Below are 26377 nucleotides of genomic sequence, written 5' to 3'. Positions count from 1 at the left end.
CCATTCTATCGAAAAGTTAAAATGATCAAGATGAGAACCTTATTATCATATCTTGCTATCTAATTACACTCGAGATGAAACATTGTTGGTCTAACATATAAAATCGTATGTTTTCTATTTCACAATGTCTTATTTTAAAGTATATAACAACTCAAATCATGCCTCAATATGAAAGATATATAAAAATAAAAGAGAAAAATACAATTGAGGGTCAACCAAACCCGATTTCTAATACCCATCCAGACCAGGCCCAAACAAGAGAGCAAACCTTATAGCTAATCTAATCACAGCCTTGAGAGAAGAACAAGAAGTGGGTTTGGGCAAAGCAAGCGAGAGAGAGACAAAGAAGAAGCTAAAGAGAGAAAATGAGCGGCGCCGGGAAGAAATTGGCGGATGTGGCTAACAAGACCTTCAAGGTCGGAAAGACCATTGACTGGGACGGCATGGCCAAGCTCATGGTCTCCGACGAGGCCCGCAAGGAGTTCGCCTCTCTCCGACGCGCCTTCGATGAGGTTAACCACACCCTCCAGACCAAGTTCAGCCAGGTATATCCGATCAACCTCAAGATCTCTACTTTGATTTTTGCACCTGTTTCTGGATTTGGGTTTTATCTATTTCGTTGCATTAGATGATTTCTGGAGAGGATTGAGAGTTTGGTGTGATGGGTATGTTTGGTTTTGTCCAAATTTATTGCCTTTTAGATAAAGGAGGGAGCTTTGATTGCGTAGGTGAGCTGTGTAGATTGCGGTTGAAGGGTGGGGAATGTTTGAAGGGGGTTTGTGTTGGGATTTGTAGATAAATGCAGGTTTGGGGAGATTGATGAGTGAATGTGTGGTTGTGTTTAGCTCAATCGTAGAGTTTGGTGTTCTGGTTTTGAGTGTGGTTGCTGATTGTTGATTGGATGTTGGGTTTATGGTTGGTTTCAGCTGAATTGTGGAGTTTAATGGTCTGGTTTTTTGAGTGTGGTGGCTGATTGTGAATTTATTTATTTTCGTTTGGTGCAGGAGCCTGAGCCGATTGACTGGGAGGCTTACAGGAAAGGAATCGGGTCTCGCTTGGTGGATATGTACAAGGAGGCCTACGACAGTATGTTTTTTCTTTCTTTTTGACTTGTTGTGTTTGATTTACATGTTAGTACTTGGATCATATATGTTTTATATAAGGTTATGTTTTTTATTATGCAATTGGATGCTGCTTTGAGAGCTGGAGACTTGACACGGGTAGTGTATGTTATTCTTTTGTGAGCTACCGAGGGTTGTAGATGGGACTTTTATTTCGGCTGTTATAATTTGAGATTTCTGTTCTTCGAACACTCTAATTGCTTATCAATTTAAAATATGCCTTGCTTAGTTGCTTGCTTATGCTAGGGAACATTAATACTCGAGAATCCCCTTCCCGATTAGTTGGGTTTATTAAAAGTTCAAAACTGAGGTGAGAATAATGATTTTGAAGAACTAAAAGTAAAAGGGCTCATTTTGAACTTCAGCATGCCTAGTATTATTTTCCAATTATATGTCGATAGCTATAGTTCTCTTCTAGATTCATGGAAAGTGACATGTGAAGTGTATTTTTCTGCCGCTTTAGCATTGTGTGAGCACTGTTCCATTCTGTTTTGGAATTCTTGTATGTATTCTCTCCTGTGCATGTTTTAATTGCTGACCTATCAAATTTCAAACACATAAATGTGAATTGATACATCTCTGTTCACATTTGTCCCTTCTACTGATCTGTGTAAATGATGAGAGATATATCTATTTCCTATCCTAAAAAGCAATCTACCCCGTTGCAGATGTTAAGATTCCCAAGTATGTGGATACAGTCACTCCCGAGTACAAGCCTAAGTTTGATGCATTGGTTAGTTTACGCGCCTCTCTCTCTCTCTCTCTCTCTCTCTCTCTCTCTCTCTCTCCTGCTATTTCTTCTCTCTGATCTGTCTACTCTTTTTCACTTATACATATGCAATGTACTTCAGTTGGTGGAACTAAAGGAAGCAGAGGAAAAATCTTTGAAGGAGTCAGAGCGCTTAGAGAAGGAGATAGCTGAAGTACAAGAATTGAAGGTAATGGAATGCTAACCTCATACCTAAAGTCCTGCGCAAAAAAAGTTCCATACATAGATCCAAGAATATATTTCTCACATTTTTCATTTATGGAAACAGAAAAAAATTAGCACCATGACAGCTGATGAATACTTTGAGAAGCATCCTGAGCTCAGGAAGAAATTCGATGATGAGATCCGGAATGACTACTGGGGTTATTGATGACATCCAAGGCTTCAGTACTTGGCTATCTTTCTCGATAGTGTCATGTTTTCCCATTGTCCAATAATAAAAAGAACCATGTTGATTATCTCTGTAGTTTGGTTACTCTCAGTTTGATGAATGTGAGCTTTAAGCCTTTAAGAGCAGCCCTTCAGAAGTAGGCCAATACATCAGCTTTACATTTACATAAGGTGGTATCTGAATTAAGGAATGCTTCAATTATTATTCAGTTTTATTCCCTTAGCGAACGAGTTTGACACTGTTAAGATAGATTCATCTTCCTGAAGCACTTGCATGCATTGTTTTGCTTTGCCTTACTTTGGGCAAAATACAAGAATAGGGGATATGAGTTTTACTAAACATGTCTATTTGTTGTTGTTGTTGTTTTATTTTTATTTTTATGAAAGACAGTATAACTAGCAAAGTACATGAAACCATGTAATGGGTTTGTATATGAGTAATATGGTTTAGGGTTGGCCTATTCAATTAAGCCTATCCAATTTGCAAACGCCTAAAGAGCAATGGGGTTGGCCTATTCAATTAGCATTCTGGAGTTGGTAATTTATTGGGCATCAAGGATACTGTTTCAACAATTTTCTCTAAAATTTAAATTCATTCTCCCTATTTCTTTTTTGACTTGATCATTTTGGAAACGCTTCGCACGAATTGAAGTGACTTTAGCAAAGGGAAACCCTAGGTTTCATGGGGTGGCGACGACTTCTTTTTGGGAGAGGATAGTCCAAGCTAGGATGCATGGAATTGGGTGCGGGTACGTGGAAGCGAAGCGTTTGGAAACGCGGAAGCGATTTTTTTCAAAATTAAGGAAGCAGGTGCGTTTTAGAAGCGTCAGAATAATAAATATATGTTATATACTATTTTTATCTTTTATTTTTTAATTATTTTATCCAGTTTTAAAATAACTTAATAACTTCTTTTCTAAACCATGATTATCCTTGGTTATAACAATATTAAAACTTTATTTCAAAATTCAAACAAAAGAAGATACAGTATAGTGTGAAGGTATTTGCCACATTCAAGTCAAAGAGACATCACTAGATGAAATTGAATAAAAAAAAGTTCGTCTTCTCTCTGTCTCGTCAAGATTTTGTTCATATATCTCCCCAGCTCTTTCTTTTTTCTCTGACACATTAGATCAATTGATGATATTCATCTTTAACCGCTTGAAAAAAATTGAAAGAAGATGAGACAACAAGAAGAGACTCAAGACATTGATTGATGAAATAGAGGAATGGAAGAAATCGCACTTCCAATTTGGAAGCCAACGCTTCTGCTGCGCTTCAAATTAGGAAGCCACCGCTTCCACCGTGTTTCCAGTTTCGAAGCCAACGCTTCCGCCACGCTCCCAAACCCTCCTTTTTTGGAATCACGCTCCCGCTTCCGTTTCCGCTTCCGAAGCGGGAATCGGTCGTCAAGGCAAGTTTCCGTGCTATGTAGAGTCCAAGTTGCTCTATTAAGCATGTGGTACGACGACGTCGCTGTTCAACGTTGTTCGTGGTCGAATGGGCCTGGATCGTGGTGGGGTTTGGCTTTGGTGTTTATGGGTACATTTGAAAGTATTATTTCAACAACTATGAACTCTTTAATGTAATATAAGGATATCGATCGATTGTCGGCTATATGGAAGTGTGAAATCAGTTATATTTAAAAGTTACATTAATTGAGAAATATGTAAAAGTTACATTAATTGAGAAATATGTATTAGTGTTTTTGTTGATTTTATATGAAATCATGGGTGTTAAAATAACCGGTTTAAGATATGAGTGACTTGTAAATTTAAGTATTTGCACGAAAAAGGATGAGGAGGTTGTTCAATACAAAATTTTCATTTATTTTCTAAAAAAACAAAAAGAGAGCTTTATCAAATGCGCGGTTTTGCACGTCGTCAACAAAATGAAAGCAGAAACGACATCGTTTTGGTTAGAAGTCGCACGTGCAAAGTCACACGTGGTCGTTAGGCCCTTTTAAAGCCGCGATCCCAGTTCTCATTTCCCTCCCCTCCGTTTATGCTCTGTGTCTCTGAAAGTTTAGAATTGCGAGTCTTGATTTCGATCTTCAATCAAGTAAAGAGAGTCATCATAATTTCATTCGTTCTGTTCGTTCTTTTCCATGGGTAAGATTACAATTTCATCTTTCCATACCAGAATGCGATTCAATTGATTCAATTATAGTTTTTCATTGTTTCCGGGAAAAGATTCAATCTGGGTTGTTGATTCTGGGCTCTTTCTCCAACTAAGATTCTGGATTATTTGTTAAAATTGAATAGAATTCTGAGTATCAATTAGTTTTTCTTGTTTTGTGTATTAATTTGTCTCCGGCCTCTTTGAAATGAAGCTCCGGCGAGGCATGAGTACAACCAACGCTACCGGAGGAACACCAGACGTCGCAGATCCTGGGCGACCCAAAATATGAACTCAAACCAGGTTCAATTGGTTCTAAGAGGTAAATTGACTACCCCAATCTCCTTTCTTTCTTGAATTTGTGATCGAGTTCTTGAAACACTGGGTTTGGGGTTCTTTTGGCTGTTAGTGTTGTGGCGGGAAAAGAAGGTTTAACTCCGTTAAAGGTTCTTGACGGAAACTAAACTCCGTTTAAAACGTTAATAAGTCATGGGCCGGGTTATATGTTAACATGGACAATTGTTCTTTTGTTTTTTCTAGTACATCTTTAGTCTCTCTTTTTTACACAAATGAATTAACCTATTTGGTCATTCGGATCGCATTGTCCTTTTTTTTTTGGGGCAATATATCTTGAAGCATTGTGTTGTGGCACGTTAGTGAATGTTTGAACAATTTTGGACACCGGGGCAGTTTGTGCAAGATAGTGTTAGGGCGCCCGAAACCTATTACTTTTCATTTACTTAAAAGTGTTCCAATGCATGCAAAACAGAAAATCTCTAGACTCCCTTTTGTTTATATTTTATTTGGACACCCAAACACTTTACTGGTTTCGGCTTCAATAGACAACAGCCCACAGTGTTGTAACCCTAATATTTTATCTGTTTCCATTCGTTGTTTACAGAGGGTGGATTGGAAGAGGTGTTCAATCCAACTGGTCCGAGGACCATCCATGCCAAAGTGATGAGAACACTATATGTGACATTCGATCGTGAGAACTTTGCACCAGTCACACATCAACATGTTGTTACTCACTTCCGCAGGTATGTGTCTTCACACAATTCACTTAAGTTTCTTTTTCCTATTATTTTAGAGGGATGATGTATTCATGTCGATGATATGCTGTACAGATATTACCCGAATGTCAGAGTTGAATCTGTCAAGGTTGAGCGGACGACGGAAGAACATCCTCGGGCTTAATGTGCGTGGGTGACATTGCGGGAAGTTGGAGATATGTACGAGGTTCTTGGTCCAAACCTTGTACAGAAGGAAGATAAGACTTATCTCAATCAAGGTATTTGGATCAAGGCTCAAACGTGCCTTTGTCGAGACTGCCGCCCATGGCCCCGGAGGTAAGAGTCTCCGCCTTGACATCACGGAGGGGGAAGATGCCATAAACTGATGAAGTATTAGTGCTTTCGTTGGATGTACTTCACATAATATCTCAATTGTACAATTGCTTCTGTTCGTATAACTTTGGAACCCATGTTTTGCTACTCTGATAGTTAGTGAATCCATGTATATATAGTTATATACATATGAAATATGAACTTAGGTTTTCTTGTAAACACAGGTTTTCGTTAAACATCAGTTTGCGTATTTCATGGTGAAGATTCATTACGGCTTAAAATGCCAAATCCCGTCGTTGACATATATATACGGAGACGATCACAGACAGATGTCCGTAAAGTGCGGACGTCCCTTTTCCGGCGACGGCGAGGCGCAGCGGCGGGGCGGAGCTGCATTCGATTTTTACTTTCATCTAAGATTGTCGACCGACATTCTTAGATTACTTTAGCACTGAAATTTTACAACTTAATGAGTTGCTACCGTTTCTGGTAGTGCAAACTGCAGACGGTTTCTACTCCTTTTCCATCTAGTAAAAGGTTATCGACTCCTTCAAAGATACAATCTATCTGACAATAAGGTGAACCTATACATAAGAGGGTATGATTCCCATCATTCGATTATCTCGCATCATATTGATTAATCTCATTTAACACACAACTTCATTATCAAAACAAGGTCATATGGCTGCCAACACCGTAGGCCGATCTGACTTACCCTTACCCGACCTTGTTATTCACAACATCTTTCAGTATCTTCCGACTAAAGCCGCCGTCCGCCTCAGCTTGCTTTTCAAGAAGTGGGAAGGTGCATTGGCTTGGGTCCCCATACTGGATTTCGACGAGGGTGGCGAGCACGGTGACAACAACTTCGAACGGCATAAGAAGTTCATCGACAACATTTTGAAAAAGTACTTGGAATTATGTGAGAGAGAGAAACAGAAACAACTACTCATGGACAAGTTTAGGCTTCGGATGACGAGCTACTCATACCGGGACGCCGTGGTGGTGAACAATTTGATCAGTCTTTCATTCAAGAGAAGCGTGAAAGAAGTAGATATCAGCCTTAGGGTTAGTAAAGTAGATTTCCATCGGTTTTGGCTGAAAAGCTACTATTGCTTGTCCCGAACTACCTTCCTCGATGCAAAGTGTATGACAACTCTGACTTTGGGGTATGTTCGAATCAAGAACATCAAAGGTAATGTCGTGCACGAGCCTACATCTACGCCCCTTCTTCCCTCTTTGAAAACTATGGCCCTCAAGACTGTGCATTTTGATCGCAACGCTCTCCTTTACCTAATTGACGAGTGCCCTTCAATTGAATATCTGTCATTAATATCGTGTTCTTTTGCATGCTCCAAGATTAGTTTTACAAGCTTCACTCTCAAGTTGCTGGAATCCAAGTATTGCAAGGCCCATCAAATTCGAGTTCGTCAAGCTGTCAATCTTGAATCTGCTACAATTGTTTCGCCGAGGCTGGAGATTGTGATATTGAAAAATTGCTACAATTTGAGATATATGGACGTAAGTGGCTGTCACATGAAACTATTTTTTTTACAAGGCTGCCGTGAAGTGGAGGGAATCATCAGGGCTCCGAATCTGTATTATTGCAGTTTTGATGGTTACTTGAAGTCCAAGTTTTCTCTGATAGCTCCAAGATTAACAATGGCACGGATCTTAATACAGGATACTTGGGACGGTGATCGACTATCTACCTTCAACGAGCCATATAAACATTTCCCGAAACTGAAAGATTTCCTTGCAGAATTTGGCAGCTCCAAAACGATGATCCTCTTTGTTCGGGATTTTAAGGTCCTCATGTTTCCGAAAAATTTCCGAAACACATTCTCCTCACCTGTATTGCCTAAACTCAGACGATTAGATTTGGCGACGTACATCGGTCCTACAGAGGGGGAAGATGCAAAAGAACTGAACAAGTGCTTTCGTTGGATGTCACCTTCAATAAAGGATATAAATCAACTGATGTACAGATCTGGCATGTTCGTATAATGTATACTCATAAACGTAGTTTTTCTTGTAAGCACAATTAAGTTTAACGAATCACAGCAGTGATATGATGGTTGGAGCACAACAATGATGACATATGTTATTTCGTATCCAAAATTAAAGAAAAGATTCATGTAATTTCATGCATGGTTGGGTTTGCTCATTGGTTAGTTTACTCTATATATATATATATATATATATATATATATAGCTCACTACGCCATCTTGAAACTTACGCGACCAACTCAACCCTGTTCGTCGCCTAAGATATTCTTACGCGTCGTCCTACATCATTGTCACATAAGTTAAACTTTTAGTCGCGTAAGATGGACCTAGGCGACGAAACCATGTTTTTGTCGTCTGTGATTAACTTAGGCGACCAATATATATATAGTCGCGTAAGAGGACCTAGGCGACGACAAAATTTTGTCGTCGCCTAAGTCTTTTATCTACTTTAGAGACGGGTCTTTAAAGCAAAACTCAAACCAGATATAAAAACCAGAACTGGGTATCTGCAACTGTGTTTTACTGTTCACAGGGAGAAATTTTCGATTTGAGAGTTGAAAGCTTGTTCTCCTCTCTTCTCTCATTGAATTGAGTAAGGTTAGTATGAAATTTATATCTTTCTCCATCCTTTTTACCATATTTGATGTTTATTAAAGGTTGAATTTTGTGTTTGGAAAATTTAAGTAAACTAGATGTTCATTGTAGAAAGCATTTTCTGATTTTGTATTAGCTTTAGTGTAAATAAGTCACTCAATGTGAAGTTCTTGGCCCTATTATAGTACTTGGACCTATTTTCCCTAATATGTGGTCTGAAACTTTGAGTTTCTTTGTGCTTGTTTGATATGGTAGCAGATTGATGATTAATTAGTAGTTGGTTCATACATATATGTTGAATTTAGTGTTGGAAGTGAGTTTATAAATGATTACTCCAAGTTTGGTGTTTTGAGTATGATTAATTTTGTCTATGATTATGAATTTAGTTAATTAGATTTAGTGTTGGATTTCTTAATTTTTTTTAGATTTAATTAGTGTTGATTTATGTGTGAATGTGAAAACCAAATGGTTTTCATGTGTTTTTGTTTCCAAATTTTATTTTTGTATGTATTTATTAACTAGATGAATGTGTGTGAGAGTGCATCAACTCTCACAATAATTCACTGGTTTGCTTTTAGCTTAGAAATCTCGTTCGAGAATCACTTGTGCGACATTTGATTCTTGAATTGTCCCATTTTTTGACAGTTTGGGAGAACATGACTTTGTTGAGCAAGTATGCACTTCATGTGGTTTTGTTTTCGGTATTGGGTATAGATTTCGGCAGAATTTCCCTATAATATTCCCTTAGTGCAAACTAGGTTTAGATTTTTGTGCACTTGGGGAACTGTAGGGACATGCTGCCGAAATTTTCCCAAAACTGAGAGCAAAACCGATGAATGCAAAAAGCTTAATAAAGGAAGTGTTCTCCTGAATGGGATATGACCCTAACCGGAGGCATAAGGTGAAGATGAACATGAATAAATATTTTGTGTATTGTATTGTTTTCTAACTTAGTGTGTTTTTATTATTTATGTTATGATAGGAAACATGGATAAGAGTTGGATGCATTACTGCCGCAGTCACCCAAAGTACCTTGAGGGGATCCATAACTTTGTGAACTGGGTTAGGGATACTGCTAATGGGAAGATGTTCCATAGTTGCCCGTGCACCGTTTGTCATAACAATCGAGATCCGGTTGATATACTAACCATGTGTGCACACTTGTCTCATTTCGGTATGTCGCTTAATTATACAGTATGGGATAGACACGGTGAAGTATCAAATGAAAGTAGAATTGATGAGCTTCGAAGACACATCCTAGAGCAAAGGGCATCTTCTAGCAGTGGTTTCGATTCGTCCATGAATCCCACTATGGACATTTTGCATGATGTTTTTCCTTATTATGCTGGATACGAGCCAGCTTTCGATGATGACCCCAGTAATAATGGTGACCTTACTTTTGAGGATGTCGTAGATGATGATTACCAGAAGTATGATAGACTTTTACAAGAAGCACATACCCTGTTGTATCCTGGGAGTAGTGAGACTGTTTTGGGTGCAGTCTTAAATGCAATGAAAATGAAAGTGGAAAATGGATGGTCTGATAAAAGTGTTCACGACCTTTGTAATTATATTAGAGGCTTGCTTCCTCATGAACACAATTATCCTCTTGATTTTAGAAGGATGAAAAATATTTGTAGGGACATTGGTTTGGGTTATGAGACTATTGATGCATGTGAGTATAATTGTGTGTTGTTTTATAAAAACTATGTTGAATATGACGAGTGTCTCATATGCCACACTTCAAGATGAATGTCACGTGAAGGTAGACGGAACAACAAGATTGCCAGGAAAGTCTTCCGCTACTTCCCTTTGACTCCTAGGTTGAAGCGTCTGTACATGTCGACAAACATTGCAAAAGCAATGCAGTGGCATGGAGAGAGGAATGTAGATAATGACTGGCTGAAACACCCCGCAGATGGGGAGGCATGGCTACATTTCGACAGAACATTTCCAGATTTTGCCAACGATGTGAGAAACGTGCGACTCGGACTAGCAACCGACGGTTTCAATCCTTTTGGAACAATGGGTACTTTACATAGCACCTGGCCTGTTGTTGTGATGCCGTATAATTTGCCTCCATCAATGTGTATGAAGAAGGAATATAACATGTTGACTTTGTTGATCCCCGGTCCAAAGTCACCTGGAAAATGTCTTAGTGTGTTCATGGAGCCATTGGTCGACAAGCTTCTAAAGTTATGGGAAATTGGAGTTCTTACTGTTGATAGGCATGACCAATCTACTTTCATGATGAGAGCAGCAGTTTTGTGGACCATTAGTGACTTTCCAGGTTTAGGGATGTTGGCAAGGTCACCGACTCATGGGTACAAGGCGTGTCCTATTTGTTTGGATGATGTTAGCTCAGTTCACATATGTGGGAGGATGGCATACGAGGGTCACCTCAAATGGCTACCCCAAAACCACCCTTGGCGGTCCGCTGGTCAGGCATTCAATGGGTTTAGTGAGCATAGGCCAAGACCCCGTTCTTTGTCCGGGGAGGAAATTTTGGCAAAAATCAACAGTCACGAGTACCCGATGCTTAGCTTGCATGATGCCTTCAAGACTCCTTATAATCCGAAGAACAGAGTATGTTGGAATCACGAGTGCATCTTTTGGAGGCTTCCTTATTGGAAATTAATTAAAGTTAGATACAGATTTGATGTCATGCACATTGAAAAGAATGTGTGGGACAACATCATTGGAACCATTCTTGGTATTCAAGGAAAGTCTAAGGACGGTCCCAAGGCCCGTGATGCTTTAAAAAAAAGGGGGGGGTGGCAACATCAGTGGCAAAGGACCAATGGACATCTTCCTCATGCACTATTCTTGGTGAAGCCCGAATTTAAAACAGATGTATTTGAATGGTTCCGTGATGTCAAGTACCATCATGGTTATGCTCGGAGTTTGAGGAGTAAGGTTAATGTACGTGACAAAAAGTTTCATGGATTAAAGACACATGACTGACATATAATGCTTCAACGTCTTCTTCCAATAGTTACCTATGAGTACTTACCATTGAACGTTGTCAAGCCTTTAGTAGCACTATCCATATGGTGTCAGAAATTGTGTGCTAGAGAGTTGAAAAAGGTGGACGTCCGGGTAATGGAAGATGAGATAGTCATGATTCTATGTAATGTGGAGATGATTTTTCCTCCACATTTTTTTACAATCATGGTTCACGTCATGGTTCACCTTCCCGAACAAGTGTTGCTAACCGGTCATGTGCATTTTACCTGGATGTTTCCCATAGAACGGTATGATGCTAATTTTTAAGAGTTTTATGTAATGGACTAACAAATTCAATGTCATGTACTAAATATTTTCTTTACAGGCAACTTGGGACATATAAAAATTCAGTTAACAATACACGTTACCCAGAGGGTTGTATTTCTGAGCAATATATTACATGGGAGTCAGTGACCTACTGCAATTCATACATTCTATCTACCGGACTTCTAGAGGATGCAAATATTCCGAATGCACCCCAATATAGTATTTCAGTTGTTTCTGAACTTGTGCGGCCGGATAAACTCGTATCACGAATGAGGTTAACTGAATTTGAGATTGATGAGGCTCATTGGCAAGTTTTGTGCGAATGTAAAGAAGTAGCCCACTACATGGCAGGACATCAAAAAAAGTTTCAGGAACAATATCCAGACGGTGATGAGAAAGCACGTAGGAGACATTTTCATTCTTATTTCCTCAAATGGGTATGATATTAAGTTTTTTTTCAGACTTACAAAATTATGTGATTATCACGGTACAATCTAACTTACATTAAAATAATTTCTCCATTACAGGTCTCAAATCTACATGCAAGTGGGCATAGATACTTAAAACCGGAGGTACTGAGATTAGCCCAAAGACCACAAAATCACCATATTTATTCAGCCTGTTATGTGAACGAGGTAAAGTTTATATCATGGCAAATTGATCAATACTTGCAGACCCAGAATAGTGGAGTCATGGTAGAGACAGTGTCAGGCAATCACTATTACGGAATTCTTGAGTATGTTCTTGAATTGCTATACATAGACCGGATGCCGGTTGTGTTGTTCAAATGTAAATGGTACGACACTGACCCTAATAGTGGGAGCATTAAGTTAGATCATGGCTTGTTATCAGTGGATACAAACAGTAGTTGGTATGAGGATTCGCCTTTTGCTCTAGCAAGCACGGCAAAACAAGTGTTCTATGTAGAAGATCCGAAGGCAGGTGAGGCTTGGAAAGTAGATAATGTTATGTCACATAGAAATGTATACCGTGCTAGTACACTTGCAACACATAACGATGAGAGACCTCCTATCGGAAATCAAGTTGAAGAACCTTATCAAGAGCCCGTCCCGCAAGCAATTTCGGTATATAGTGGTGTTTTCAATCTTAGCATTGATCTGAGTTGTTATCGAACACAAAATGATGATGATGATGATGATGAAGAAAAAGAAGAAGAAGAAGATGATGATGATGATGATGACTAAATTTTATATGTACGATGATGACCAAACTAGATGAATGTGTGTTAATGTCATTTTAATTTTATGTTTCTTTAATTTGAGGTAACCAAAACTTATAAATATTTGAAGTAATGAAATTATGCTTATAAACCATTTCGAAATTTTTAAATAGTTTTACATAAGGCGACGAAATATTGAATTTCTCGTCGCTTTAGTCGAAATAATTGCGCGCGCCCTTATCCGCCAAATATTTCGCAAATTGTTTGAATGAATTTAGAAATTTAACTAGGCGACCATCTTTTGTGATTATCACGTCGCATTAGTATTAATATTGAAAAGAGAAAACCCTCAAATCGAGGTCTCTCTCTTACCCACACCCCTCTCTCTTCCCATTTCACACCAGATCGAGCTCTCTCTCTTACCCACACCCATCCCCAAATTCATCCTGCCGCTCCTACATTCCCTCTCTCTTCTTATCTCCACCGCTCCTATATCCCCTCTCTATTCTCATCTCCACCGCCCGAATTCACATCGGCGATGGCTAGGGGTAAATCGAAGCGAGCAGCCGCCGCACAAGCTCGATTAGAAGATGCCACATTAGAAGCTCAACGTTCTGCCTCCGATCGCCCACAAGCCACCTCAACTGAGGAAGGTGCCATGCCTTCACCTCCACTACCTCCCCCACTTGGAATAGGGAACACCGTGCCTTCACCTCCGCCGCCTCCCTCATTTGATGACGAACCAGAACTCTTCTCCAGCTCCACCCCGGCCAGCGGCGACACCTCAGTCGACAAGCCTAAAAGCATTCGATCCAAAGATACAGAAGCTGCAATTGCTATTCAGATCCCCTTCTTTGATATTTCTTTACTTTGCGTTTTCTATTCCAATTTTGATTGCAAGATGTTGTTTCTGTGCATATGGTAATGTTCGGAAGCGTGGAATTGTGGTCAGCAACAAGACGGAACACATAGTGAAGGTAATGGGACACAGGCTCACGCTTCAATGGTCAGATTTCCACTCCGGACCTCACTTGAAAAATAACCGAAGCCTCCTCTCCCACGACATTGGCTGCTGTGTCAAGGCACGTGTGCCAATGCTTGCGCCGACATTTTATGAGCTACAACTTCACCAAAGAAAAACAGTTGACAATTATTTGAAGGTCTGCCTTTTTTATTTTATTGTGGCTGGTCTCTCTGTAATTATATGGCTTGTACTAATGTGGATGCTTATTGGTATTGCAGACTTATTATGATATACCAGCCTCAGATATGAAAATGTGGAACTTTATTGATAGGTTGGCCTATGAGAGGTACAAGGACTGGAAGCACGATTGCAAGCGGCATTTCAATCTATGGAAGGATGAAGTTCCCCTAGAATTTGTGCATCGTCCAGATCAGTGGAGCTGCTTGTGCCAACACTTCAGGGACCCTGATTATATGGTAATTTTATCTAACTGATTTCACCAAATTGTTTGAAAATTAATTTATAACCTGAATTGTGTTCTTACTGTTTTATTGTTTTTATTTTTTTTAGGCTATGTGTGTGCAGAACCAGGCTAATCGGACAAAGAACCCCAACCCTATCAACCACTGCTCAGGGTCGCTCCCTATGAGTTTTAGAGCGAGTGCCTACTTAGAGAGAGGACATCCGGCCGCGTACGTTGCGGGTTTTCTGGATTCTTACCTACCTAGCAAGAACGGAAAGGAAAAGGCGGTGAGTATTGTGATCTTGGTAGGCTGAAACTTTAGATGTGACTGTGTTTTGAATGTGATGTTAGATTAAATTCAGTTCATGTTTTTAGTTGATAAGGTGACTGTTTGAAAGGGAAAGTGTGAAAGACAAACTGTTCAAGATCATGATTTGTTGAGTATTGTGATTTTGCTAGGCTTAAACTTTAGATGTGACACTGTGTTGAATGTGATGTTTGATTAAATTCAGTTTACATGTTGTATAATTAGTATGATGTTTATTTATGGCAGGAAAAAGTTAAAAGGAAGCTTGATGACATTCTAGCAGAAAATGGAGAGGCAGACCCAGGGGCTATTGAAAATGAGCCAATCCCTGTTGATGAACAAGTGGATATGATCACAGAGGTCATGGGAGAAAGGAAGGGGACACGAATTATTGGTATATATCTTTTACTTGTGGATTGCTATCCTGACATCTAATATACATGTGATTAAGAAGATTGGAATCTGAAGTACCTGATTTTGATTTGTTTTTTTTCCTTATGTTGAAACTTGTTGCAACTGAAACTTGTGCATATATGTTGTTGGTCACTGTGCATATTGTATAAAAATCATAAACGTAGCAACTTTGGACTGCAACATCTTATCAAATACCTCAATCTTCAGTACATTTGAATATAAACCACCTGCCAGCTTGGTCATTTTTGCAATTTTTCTATATCACATTACTCTTTTGCTTTTGGTAAACCTATATCACAGTACTCTAGTACTCTGTAACTGAACTAATTCACAACAACCTTCAGTAGTATGTGTTCTGACAAAGTGACAATTAGTAAACTCTATGACATCACATGCAACTGAAACTTGTCCATATATGTTGTTGGTCACTGCTTATTGTATAAAAATCATAAAAGTAACAACTTTGGACTGCAGCATTTTTTGGACAGGAGCTCTCAAGTTCAGAAGTCAACACTAATTTAACTTAGCTTCTGCATTTATCATGATGTAGTGCAATTGATTAGTTTAGAATGTGTTACATGTATTGTTATATTGATAGGAGTGGGAGCAGCCCTTCAACAAGCCCCAAAAAGACGAGGGGGAGCATGGACCGATGAATCTAATGAGAGAGTGCGGCGGGCTAAAGAGAAAGCTGATCAGGCTGAACTGCAAAACCAAGAGACAAGGGAGGAAATTGCAAGGATAAAGGAGGAAAATCAGGCCTTCCGAGACCGTCTTCAAGCATTGGAGGCAATGATTGTATCTATGCAAGCTTCACAAGCGAAAACTACTTGACTGTTAATCAATATGAGGTTATATTTTTCAAGCACTTTGTCATCTGTTTTGAAGGGATGTATGAGAATATGACTTGTGTAATCTAATCTCTAACACTAGCTATTTTGTACAATTTGACATTAATTGATGCAAGGAGCTGTATTTTATAACTTTGAGAAACTAGGTTCAGTTATAATTATATCACTGGCCAATGCACCAGCCAGCTGGTGTGGTGGCGATTTACTGATGTTTATATAATTATATCATGGTAATTTTTTTTTACAACTCAAATTAACTAAGGCGACGGAATCATTGTTTAACATTTTCGTCGTGTCAACATTAAGGGACGGACAATACTGGTCGCCTTAACTATGTTTTAAGAGACGAACTATGTGGTTCCGTCGTTTAAGTCTTACGCGACGCGGAAGGTTCGTCGCCCACATCGTACGAGACGATCGCTGGTTCGTCGCAGTAGGACGACTTAGGCGACGTGTTTCGCTTACTCCGTCGCATAAGATCTTACGAGACGGCGATGTTGCGACGAATCTTAGGCGACAAGAAGGTCGTTTCGTAAGAGCTGGGCGACGGAGTTGGGCCTAACGCGACCAATTGAGTTCGTCTCTTACAAGTGTAACTGGTGTAGTGGTTGGTGGAACTAAAGGAAGCGGAGGATAAATCGTTGGAGTCAGAGCGCTTAGAGAAGGAGATAGAGGTTAATCCAGACCGGTGAATAATATGTGATGGTTCAATTGACTATTGAATTGGAGACAAAGGGTTTCGATAAGAGCCGAAGTGATCACGAATAACTTGAAAAATCTTCTAAGCTAAGCTAAAGAGATGTAATTGTATCATTTACATGATTTTTTTTAAGGTCCTTTACATGATTTTTATGCAGACTTTTAGTGAACTGGAGTTTCATTTTGTTCCTAGTTTCATTTTGTTTTATTAATCATGTAAGCAGGCCCTGCTTTGTATAATGTAATGTAAGCAGGCCATGCTTCATTAATTTTGGCTTATGAATGAATATGGCATCTCACACCAAATTCAAGCTTCAATTTGGTATGCATGGCAATATGTATAATGTAATATATGGTCTGTCATTAACCCTTCCAATCCCTAATATTCTGCGACTGTGCGACTGTGCATGATACATCCGGACATTTCCATGCAAAGTTGCAAGTACAGCACGTCTTTAGATAAAAACGCACAATAATTATGGAATCCGATATGCCACCGTAGAGAACCGAGAGGTGAGGTTAAGAACTGAAGGAGGGTATGCCACTATGCCAGCCATGACTTCCCTGAGCATCTGAAGTTTGCCAAATACGTCTGTCTGCACAAACCAGGCGTTCAAAATGTTACCATTCAAAATGTTACCTTTCATGACTACACAATCCGAAGAGAAACTGTAGAGTAAAGAAACTGAAAACTATCATTGGGAGAGGGGAATGTACATTTCTAGTTTCCGGACACAAGTATCAGAGAGGTGAGGACGAGTGCAAATGGTGAATAATTGTGAGTACAAAAGTAAGATCGAGAATGTATCTGCACCTGACATCTCTATGAGTTGCTACCGTTTCTGGTAGTGCAAACTGCAGACGGCTTCTACTCCTTTTCCATCTAGTAAAAGGTTATCGACTCCTTCAAAGATACAATCTATCTGACAATAAGGTGAACCTATACATAAGAGGGTATGATTCCCATCATTCGATTATCTCGCATCATATTGATTAATCTCATTTAACACACAACTTCATTATCAAAACAAGGTCATATGGCTGCCAACACCGTAGGCCGATCTGACTTACCCTTACCCGACCTTGTTATTCACAACATCTTTCAGTATCTTCCGACTAAAGCCGCCGTCCGCCTCAGCTTGCTTTTCAAGAAGTGGGAAGGTGCATTGGCTTGGGTCCCCATACTGGATTTCGACGAGGGTGGCGAGCACGGTGACAACAACTTCGAACGGCATAAGAAGTTCATCGACAACATTTTGAAAAAGTACTTGGAATTATGTGAGAGAGAGAAACAGAAACAACTACTCATGGACAAGTTTAGGCTTCGGATGACGAGCTACTCATACCGGGACGCCGTGGTGGTGAACAATTTGATCAGTCTTTCATTCAAGAGAAGCGTGAAAGAAGTAGATATCAGCCTTAGGGTTAGTAAAGTAGATTTCCATCGGTTTTGGCTGAAAAGCTACTATTGCTTGTCCCGAACTACCTTCCTCGATGCAAAGTGTATGACAACTCTGACTTTGGGGTATGTTCGAATCAAGAACATCAAAGGTAATGTCGTGCACGAGCCTACATCTACGCCCCTTCTTCCCTCTTTGAAAACTATGGCCCTCAAGACTGTGCATTTTGATCGCAACGCTCTCCTTTACCTAATTGACGAGTGCCCTTCAATTGAATATCTGTCATTAATATCGTGTTCTTTTGCATGCTCCAAGATTAGTTTTACAAGCTCCACGCTCAAGTTGCTGGAATCCAAGTATTGCAAGGCCCATCAAATTCGAGTTCGTCAAGCTGTCAATCTTGAATCTGCTACAATTGTTTCGCCGAGGCTGGAGATTGTGATATTGAAAAATTGCTACAATTTGAGATATATGGACGTAAGTGGCTGTCACTTGAAACTCTTTTTTTTACAAGGCTGCCGTGAAGTGGAGGGAATCATCAGGGCTCCGAATCTGTATTATTGCAGTTTTGATGGTTACTTGAAGTCCAAGTTTTCTCTGATAGCTCCAAGATTAACAATGGCACGGATCTTAATACAGGATACTTGGGACGGTGATCGACTATCCACCTTCAACGAGCCATACAAACATTTCCCGAAACTGAAAGATTTCCTTGCAGAATTTGGCAGCTCCAAAAAGATGATCCTCTTTGTTCGGGATTTTAAGGTCCTCATGTTTCCGAAAAATTTCCGAAACACATTCTCCTCACCTGTATTGCCTAAACTCAGACAATTAGATTTGGCGACGTACATCGGTCCTACAGAGGGGGAAGATGCAAAAGAACTGAACAAGTGCTTTCGTTGGATGTCACCTTCAATAAGGGATATAAATCAACTGATGTACAGATCTGGCATGTTCGTATAATGTATACTCATAAAGTCATAAACGTAGTTTTTCTTGTAAGCACAATTAAGTTTAACGAATCACAGCAGTGATATGATGGTTGGAGCACAACAATGATGACATATGTTATTTCGTATCCAAAATTAAAGAAAAGATTCATGTAATTTCATGCATGGTTGGGTTTGCTCATTGGTTAGTTTACTCTATATATATATATATATATATATATATATATACAGTTGGTGGAACTAAAGGAAGCGGAGGATAAATCGTTGGAGTCAGAGCGCTTAGAGAAGGAGATAGAGGCATGGAAGTGGACGTTAATCCAGACCGGTGAATAATATGTGATGGTTCAATTGACTATTGAATTGGAGACAAAGGGTTTCGATAAGAGCCGAAGTGATCACGAATAACTTGAAAAAAAAATTCTAAGCTAAGCTAAAGATATGTGATTATATCATTTACATGATTTTAAGGTCCTTTACATGATTTTTATGCATAGACTTTTAGTGAACTGGAGTTTCATTTTGTTCCTAGTTTCATTTTGTTTTATTAATCATGTAAGCAGGCCCTGCTTTGTATAATGTAATGTAAGCAGGCCCTGCTTCATTAATTTTGGCTTATGAATGAATATGGCATCTCACACCAAATTCAAGCTTCAATTTGTTATGCATGGCAATATGTATAATGTAATATATGGTCTGTCATTAACCCTTCCAATCCCTAATATTCTGCAACTGTGCAGGATACATTCGGACATTTCCATGCAAAGTTGCAAGTACAGCACGTCTTTAGATAAAAACGCACAATAATTATGGAATCCCATATGCCACCGTAGAGAACCGAGAGGTGAGGTTAAGAACTGAAGGAGGGTATGCCACTATGCCAGCCATGACTTCCCTGAGCATCTGAAGTTTGCCAAATACGTCTGTCTGCACAAACCAGGCGTTCAAAATGTTGCCATTCAAAATGTTACCTTTCATGACTACACAATCCAAAGAGAAACTGTAGAGTAAAGAAACTGAAAACTATCATTGGGAGAGGGGCATGTACATTTCTAGTTTCCGGACACAAGTATCGGAGAGGTGACGACAAGTGCAAATGGTGAATAATTGCGAGTACAAAAGTAAGATCGAGAATGTATCTGCACCTGACATCTCTGAGACCAGAAAATTTCCCCAAAAAAGACAACCTATAACGAATTACAATGTCTTACAAAAAGGATAGACATGTCGACAGAGAGAAATTTCAGGCAATATGCTGCAAGCAAAAATTTCAAAAATTTTCAGCAGCATCTAATTGCTTTCATCTTTAACTAGGAGACCACTGGTGGTAGTAATGTCATTACTTAGAGACAAAAATCTTATCCAGTAGTGGCCACCTTTTGCTGCTGCTGTTCTGCGGCAGCAAGCTCCTGATTTCGGTCCATGGCCTTCCTAGCAAGCTCATAGCCTGCAAAGTTCATGGCACCCAATGGAGCAATCCAGAAAAACCTAGGCAACGCTCCTTTGAACAAGCCCTGGGGTCCCTCGTGGCGGAGAATAGAGTAGGCTATAATCGACATCGATATAGGCTAACCCTGTGGAGCAGTCATCATTCTTGTTTTCATCACATCAAAGGGTGTAGTGACAACAGCAGCTAGTCCACCGGATAAGGCCCCAACGACAATTGTTTCCCATGGTTCGAACTCCCGCCCTAGAAATTTTTGGGCACCCTAAACCGGCATAACAGTTACTATCAAAGTTAATAACGTAACTCTCAACAGACAACCAAGTGATAGATTAGAAATTTCAGTACCTTTTTGGATTCAGCATAGAGCCCCATGCCAGCAACATAGAATGGCACTTCTCGGCAAAGAGTGGCACCAGTGCCACGGAAGAAACCCTTGAGACCATCTTGGTGCCAAGTCCCAACAAGAGCCTGCCCCACATTGTCAAAAAGGCCAGCCTGACACCGCTGCTTTAACACCTCACAAGGAATCCGAACTGCTGTTCCCAAAACTGTGCTGCAGAATGATGCTAGAGATTGAACCTATACCACACCAAAAAACAGGTTAGTGTTCCTAGAACATGTCCATGAGAAAGAAAGATCTGGAAAGAGAAGCAGGAATCCAGGATAATGTGGAGACCTGTTTACATAGGACCTAAAGTTTCAATAACATGGGTCTGAATTCCTCTAAAGATGCTACACTACCTTTTTGTCATTCTTTGCATGGGGTGGAGGTTCAGACATACCATACCCTCTTCTTTTATTTTTCCACTTGAAGAAGACCAATATGGTTTTCCTTTCTGGGGTAGTAAAGTGATATAGTATATAATGGTGTGTATACACTATAGGTCCTACCAAAGCTACTAAAGCTAGGCAGATAAATAGACTCCGTTCCTTCTGCTCAACAAGCCCAAATAGGATACAATTCTATGACTACAGAATGCTGATGACTGCCTAAGGTTTATTAACAGAAGCACGAAATGAACTTGTATTCACTTATAGAAAATAGCAGTTGTTAAGTGATCTAAATTGATGTGGTGAAGATGCAAAATATTCTGGAGATTCATGCGTCACAGAAAAGACAGTAACAAGCATATCGTTTTACAAGCATTTTACCTGTATATCTGGAAGTGTCGGAGCAACATTGATTAATACAAGTTTACTAGCTTCAAATATTCCAGTTCGCAGGCCATGACTGCAAGGCCAAGAAAAGAGATCAGCCTGTCAGATAATGAGTTACACAGCCGTAATTTGCTCTTTATTTTTGTTATACTATAAGAAGAAAATGGGGCATAAAGAACCTTGAAAATTGTCCTAGAATTGCAGGAACTGAACCCCTGTATAACCCCCGGACTCCAATCTGTGGAAGCTTTGAAATAATTTCGGGGAAGGTTAAGGCTGATGCTTGTACTCGAGTCTGGCAAACATACAAAAAAATTCATGAGAATGCCTTACAGATAGAACGTTGTAGGCTGCAAATGCCAAAGAGTGACATTACTAATTACAGAAAATAGTTAACATTTACACCAGTACAAGTTGCTAAGCCAAAGACTTTGCCTTAATCGTGTCGACTGGGTGCAATAAAGACGTTGAAAGTGCACAAGCAAGGCCCCCAGCTAACGCAGATCTTAGTACGCTTCCAGCAGGTATTTCAACAGGTGGGGCAACAGCAACAACAGTTGCAGCCTCAAACCAAATACTCCTGTGATTTTGAAAATAAGTGAGTTATCAGCTAGAAGTTTCACACTAGCTCGTGTATACCTAGTCAACTAGTCTATTGAAATAAAATATATACACACACACACACACATTGCACAAGTACATATTTCTGAAAGAAATGATTTTGCACAGCTTCTTAAACATGCATGAATTTATAAACACTTGCACACATTAACACCAGAGATCGCATTTGTGCAAACCTCGCCTTGAATGTTATATATATATATATATATATATATATATATATATAGAGGGCGGTTACAGAGCGGACGTCCGCTCTCGATCGTTTTCCTATATATATATAAGGAATAGAATATATGTGAGTATAAACTGAATTTTATAAATTAACTGAAGACAGAAATCCATCTTACCGAGGATCATCTTGAAGCCGATCAGAAGGGAGCAAGAGCATAAAATTCCTAAAATGTCCATAAGAAATAGATCCTTTTGTATCTGCATTAAGAAACCGCATCATAGCAACAGCATTGTCTTCATTAGCAGGAAGTCCTGCATTTTTAAGTGATGCTAATACTTCACTTTTTTGCAGCGTCCCAGATTTGCTTAGACATAGAGAAGTATATGCACGTAAAATGGTTGGTTCCTTCTGTTCCATTAAGGACAAAAACTGTTTCCAACCAAAAGATTTTGAAAATATGTGACTTCGAGTGCGACGCATGAACTCATGAGCATATCTCCGTGGCAATTTTCTCTGTCTAATGGCAATTTCGAGGTCCTCCAAAGTAACTTGGCCATCACTATCTCTATCAAGTTCTTCAAAGAATCTCCTTCCTGGATAATGTGTAAAATGGGTTACTGTTTTGAAAGTAAAAGTAAAGCCTTTCACAGATAACTTTAGTAAGAACTTCATTGCCAAACCACTTATTTAAGATCTATATTGCCATGAATATAGCAATAAGGTAACGGCAGGTGACAAGGAACTGGTACAGATTAGTAATATATAATCTTAGAAAGTTTTGGAAACCAGAATACAATCATGCTCTTTATGTAATTGAAATGTGCAACTACTAATTAGCAATTATGAATCCCCGTATTGTAAATTAATCTGTTTCATAGAAACAAACAAGAACTTTAACGTGACGCAACATGCAATCTCACAAAAGCTACCTGAGACAACATACCTTCAGCCTCTGTGTATCTGAAGAAGTCTTGGACAGAGAACAGTTTCTTCTTGTCTGGATAGTCTTTAGAGGATCGCCCCAGATGAGGTACAAGCTCAATCAGTTCTGTCAATGAAACTGTGGATAATGTGGATTTCAGACGCTCCACATTTGATAAAGGGATACTAAGTATATCGCTAGCAAGCTTCTGTGGCGAACTACCTGCAGATTCTCCGCCATTACTTGCAGTACCACCATCATCACCCTCTTCATTAACTGGAGACGTCACCCCAACAACGCCTGATGGCACTCCACCCACTCTAGCAAATTTCAAGTTTCCCAGAAATCCATTTGCATCTGCTGTCCGACCTTCTAGCAAGGCAGTAATCACCTTAAAATGATCAAAATAAGAGGAAAGAGGCGACTGTGGGGAAGTATCACAAGTTTGGCAATCACTTTCTTGAACTCCCTGATCAAACTTCTGAAGATTTTGAGCAACTTGATCAAAAATAAAACCTATGAAACACTCTAGTGATACATTATTCTCTTGTTTATGTGACACATTTTCCTTCCTAATTGCTCTGACCTGATGTGCCTTGGACTCTCCCTGTTTCAAGTCCCCTGAAACCTCTGGCCTAGAACAAGAGCACACTTTACCCTCATCACTCATTTTCTGCAGCCTCTTCTTACCAATCTTAAACGGACCAGGAAATGCCTGAATAAAACTGTTCACAAACAAAGACCAAGACACTGCAAACTGCAAGCAGTTCACACAAGACCCGTCCTCCTCTGCACATTCCTTCTCTCTCACCCCTCCATTCCTTGAATTCTGCAAAAACTTCCCAAGAAACGCCTTTATAGGAACCTTAATCAACAACCCTTTCTTCCTCTCCTCACCAACAGTTGCCGCATTCTGACCAGCTCTCTTCTTCCCACCAAAGATCTGCACTGTACCACTCTTATCACCACCACTGAATTGGGTCACCAATTCAACAGCATTACCTCTATTCTTAGACCCTGCCCAGCAACACTCAAAGTCCCTGGCAGCTTTCTTAATGCTCAATTCGAGCGGCGAAAACGCCTCCTTAACTAGTTGAATCGAATTAAAAAACGATTCAATTGGGTCATTAGCAGACACCATTACTCTCAAGCCTTAAACTTTATCTTCAATCCTAGTACAACTATATCAATGAAATCCAAAGCCACTGATACACATACAAATATACAAAACCAACAAATACCCTCCAACAAAACAGCACAAAATGATCAAATTCTGCAATGAAAAAGCTTTAGAGCAATAGAAATACACTATTGGATTGATGAGATCCCAATAACGAAGCGGTGCACCGATTATTTATCAATCCTAAAAAGCAAAACCCTGCTCACACATTTCAAGAGCAATCAGCTTCAAAGTTCATGTCTTTTTTGGCTTCTGATAGCTTCACAGACCAAAGCCTCAACCTTTGCATTTCCAAAATGGATTCGAACCCTGAGAGTAAAAGTGCTTCTGTGAAAAGGGCTTGGCCAAACAGAGTCAAAGATTCCAGCTTTTGTTGGGTTTGGACAGAGGGCTCTGTGTTTCAATGGGAACCGAGAGATTTGTGTGGGGATAGAGGAAGAAGAAGAAGAAGAAGAAGAAGAAGAAGAAGAAGAAGGAAACAAAGCAGCTAAGTGAAGAACGAGGCCTATCTATTTTTGTTGTGTTTTTTCTTCTTTTTATTTGTGTTTCTAATTTGATTAAATTTCACTTTTGGACATTTGGATTTTAATAAAGAGATAAATGGGGAGTAGTTTAGTTTTTGGATAAGGAAAGCTAAACGGATAAACTCGTATAAAAGGAATACGTAAGGACTCGTAGGAGAGAAGACACAGAGAAGCTTTGAAGGTTTTGTGGTTGGTTGCCACTTGCCGCGGTGGGTCGTAATTTTAGAAATTAATTTCTGAGGAATTTTCACTCATTGCAAAATCCAGTATGATTTGCATGTAATTAAGAAGCTCTGCTTTCATCGTTGTGCTAACATAACCTCGATTTCTTCTCCGGTGAATAAACTCAGAAAAATATTGGGACTTGTTAAGCTACTATGCAAACACAAACATTGAGTTAGGTCTTTGTTTCAAGGGCCATCTTCTTTTTAATTTCACAATTTACTCATTTCGAGTCTACCTCTTTGTAATACCGACTTAGTGATGCAGTTCTAGTAAAAATATTGTACGTTTAGTGAAATATGTGCACTTTTATCATTTGACTATCAAAATGAATGACTTGGTGATGAGTCGCAAACTTTCAAATTAAACATACGTGGAGGAGATGGTTGAACACTATGAGTGCATCCATTTCGCTTTGTTGGTATTTTAATGTTACATCGTCACTCTTTTTCACCTATGGGGAGTAATAATATAGAACAAATAGGGAGTTACAGAAAATTCTGATACGCAGAGAGAGTAAATAGTTCATCTATTGTAGTGTACAAACAACATATCACATTAATTAATGATTATAACGGTATAATATCCTTAAAAAAAATAGGATTCCTTTCCAATCAATTATAGTGTATACTGTGTGTATTAACCAAAACCAACTTCAAAACCCTATAAGTATAGGGACCATGTTGAAACAAGAAAGTCCTCATATGGGGTTTCAAATATAAAACTCTGATTCCGGAAATTTATCATAATGGGAGATATTTTGAGCTGTCTGCTCAATCCTTATATCTGTGAATATTGAATGTACTGAAAAAAAAAAACGTTTCTTAATGTTTGAAATCATTAGTATTGCCTCCTGACTCCTGAGGACTCAAAAGGACGATAACGACTATGGTGACTTATATGTTGTCTACATGGAGAACATTCCAATGGTCAAGAACTCAAGATGAACCTAGTTCTTTTTTGTTAGTTGGCTTAATCATGAAGATGAACTAAGAACGGCCCTCGTTCTTCTAAGCAGCTAGTAAACCTTCACCTAATCACCTTCGATGTGCTTCATTCACCAGGTTATAGTGTTATACCATAAAAGTGATTTCTATTTTGCGCTCAACCTAAAGGAGAAGACGTTTGGAAATAGCCACTCCAAGATTCCTAAATCTTATGTATGCAAACAAAGAAAATGGAGGAATATATGCTGGATGAAATTGAAACAAATTTCGTGATCAATAAGGAACTGATCAAAATTTTCGCAAAGGTAATTCCATTTTGACATCGAATGTGATAATAC

The 26377-nt window shown here is 39.3% G+C and overlaps 4 protein-coding genes across 4 annotated transcripts in view; 3 read left to right on the top strand and 1 right to left on the bottom strand.

Annotated features, from left to right (window-relative positions):
• LOC126802603 (nuclear transcription factor Y subunit B-1-like) overlaps window positions 1–26377 on the top strand; it is a 148274-nt gene that overhangs the window by 58834 nt on the left and 63063 nt on the right. The gene's annotated exons all lie outside the window — the stretch shown is intronic.
• LOC126802604 (ATP synthase subunit d, mitochondrial) lies at window positions 296–2417 on the top strand. The gene is made up of 5 exons (XM_050530250.1): window positions 296–545; window positions 1005–1086; window positions 1790–1854; window positions 1973–2059; window positions 2159–2417. The coding sequence occupies exons 1-5, from the start codon at window positions 366–368 to the stop codon at window positions 2258–2260; spliced, it is 516 nt and encodes a 171-aa protein (XP_050386207.1). The 5' UTR covers window positions 296–365; the 3' UTR covers window positions 2261–2417.
• On the top strand, window positions 13340–15933 carry LOC126802555 (uncharacterized). Its single transcript, XM_050530198.1, has 6 exons — window positions 13340–13596; window positions 13703–13961; window positions 14044–14241; window positions 14336–14533; window positions 14782–14929; window positions 15548–15933. The coding sequence occupies exons 1-6, from the start codon at window positions 13340–13342 to the stop codon at window positions 15781–15783; spliced, it is 1296 nt and encodes a 431-aa protein (XP_050386155.1). The 3' UTR covers window positions 15784–15933.
• On the bottom strand, window positions 19850–24830 carry LOC126802578 (uncharacterized). The gene is made up of 7 exons (XM_050530221.1): window positions 23188–24830; window positions 22420–22837; window positions 21887–22031; window positions 21631–21746; window positions 21446–21524; window positions 20639–20872; window positions 19850–20555 (listed from the first exon to the last, which is right to left on the bottom strand). Exons 1-7 carry the CDS (start codon window positions 24305–24307, stop codon window positions 20415–20417), a joined length of 2253 nt encoding a protein of 750 aa, XP_050386178.1. The 5' UTR covers window positions 24308–24830; the 3' UTR covers window positions 19850–20414.

The sequence above is a fragment of the Argentina anserina genome, chromosome 7 (genome assembly GCF_933775445.1).
Source record: "Argentina anserina chromosome 7, drPotAnse1.1, whole genome shotgun sequence".
Classification (NCBI taxonomy): domain Eukaryota; kingdom Viridiplantae; phylum Streptophyta; class Magnoliopsida; order Rosales; family Rosaceae; genus Argentina; species Argentina anserina.
Note: the sequence above shows the minus strand (reverse complement) of the source record. Positions and strands in the feature narration are given on the sequence as shown.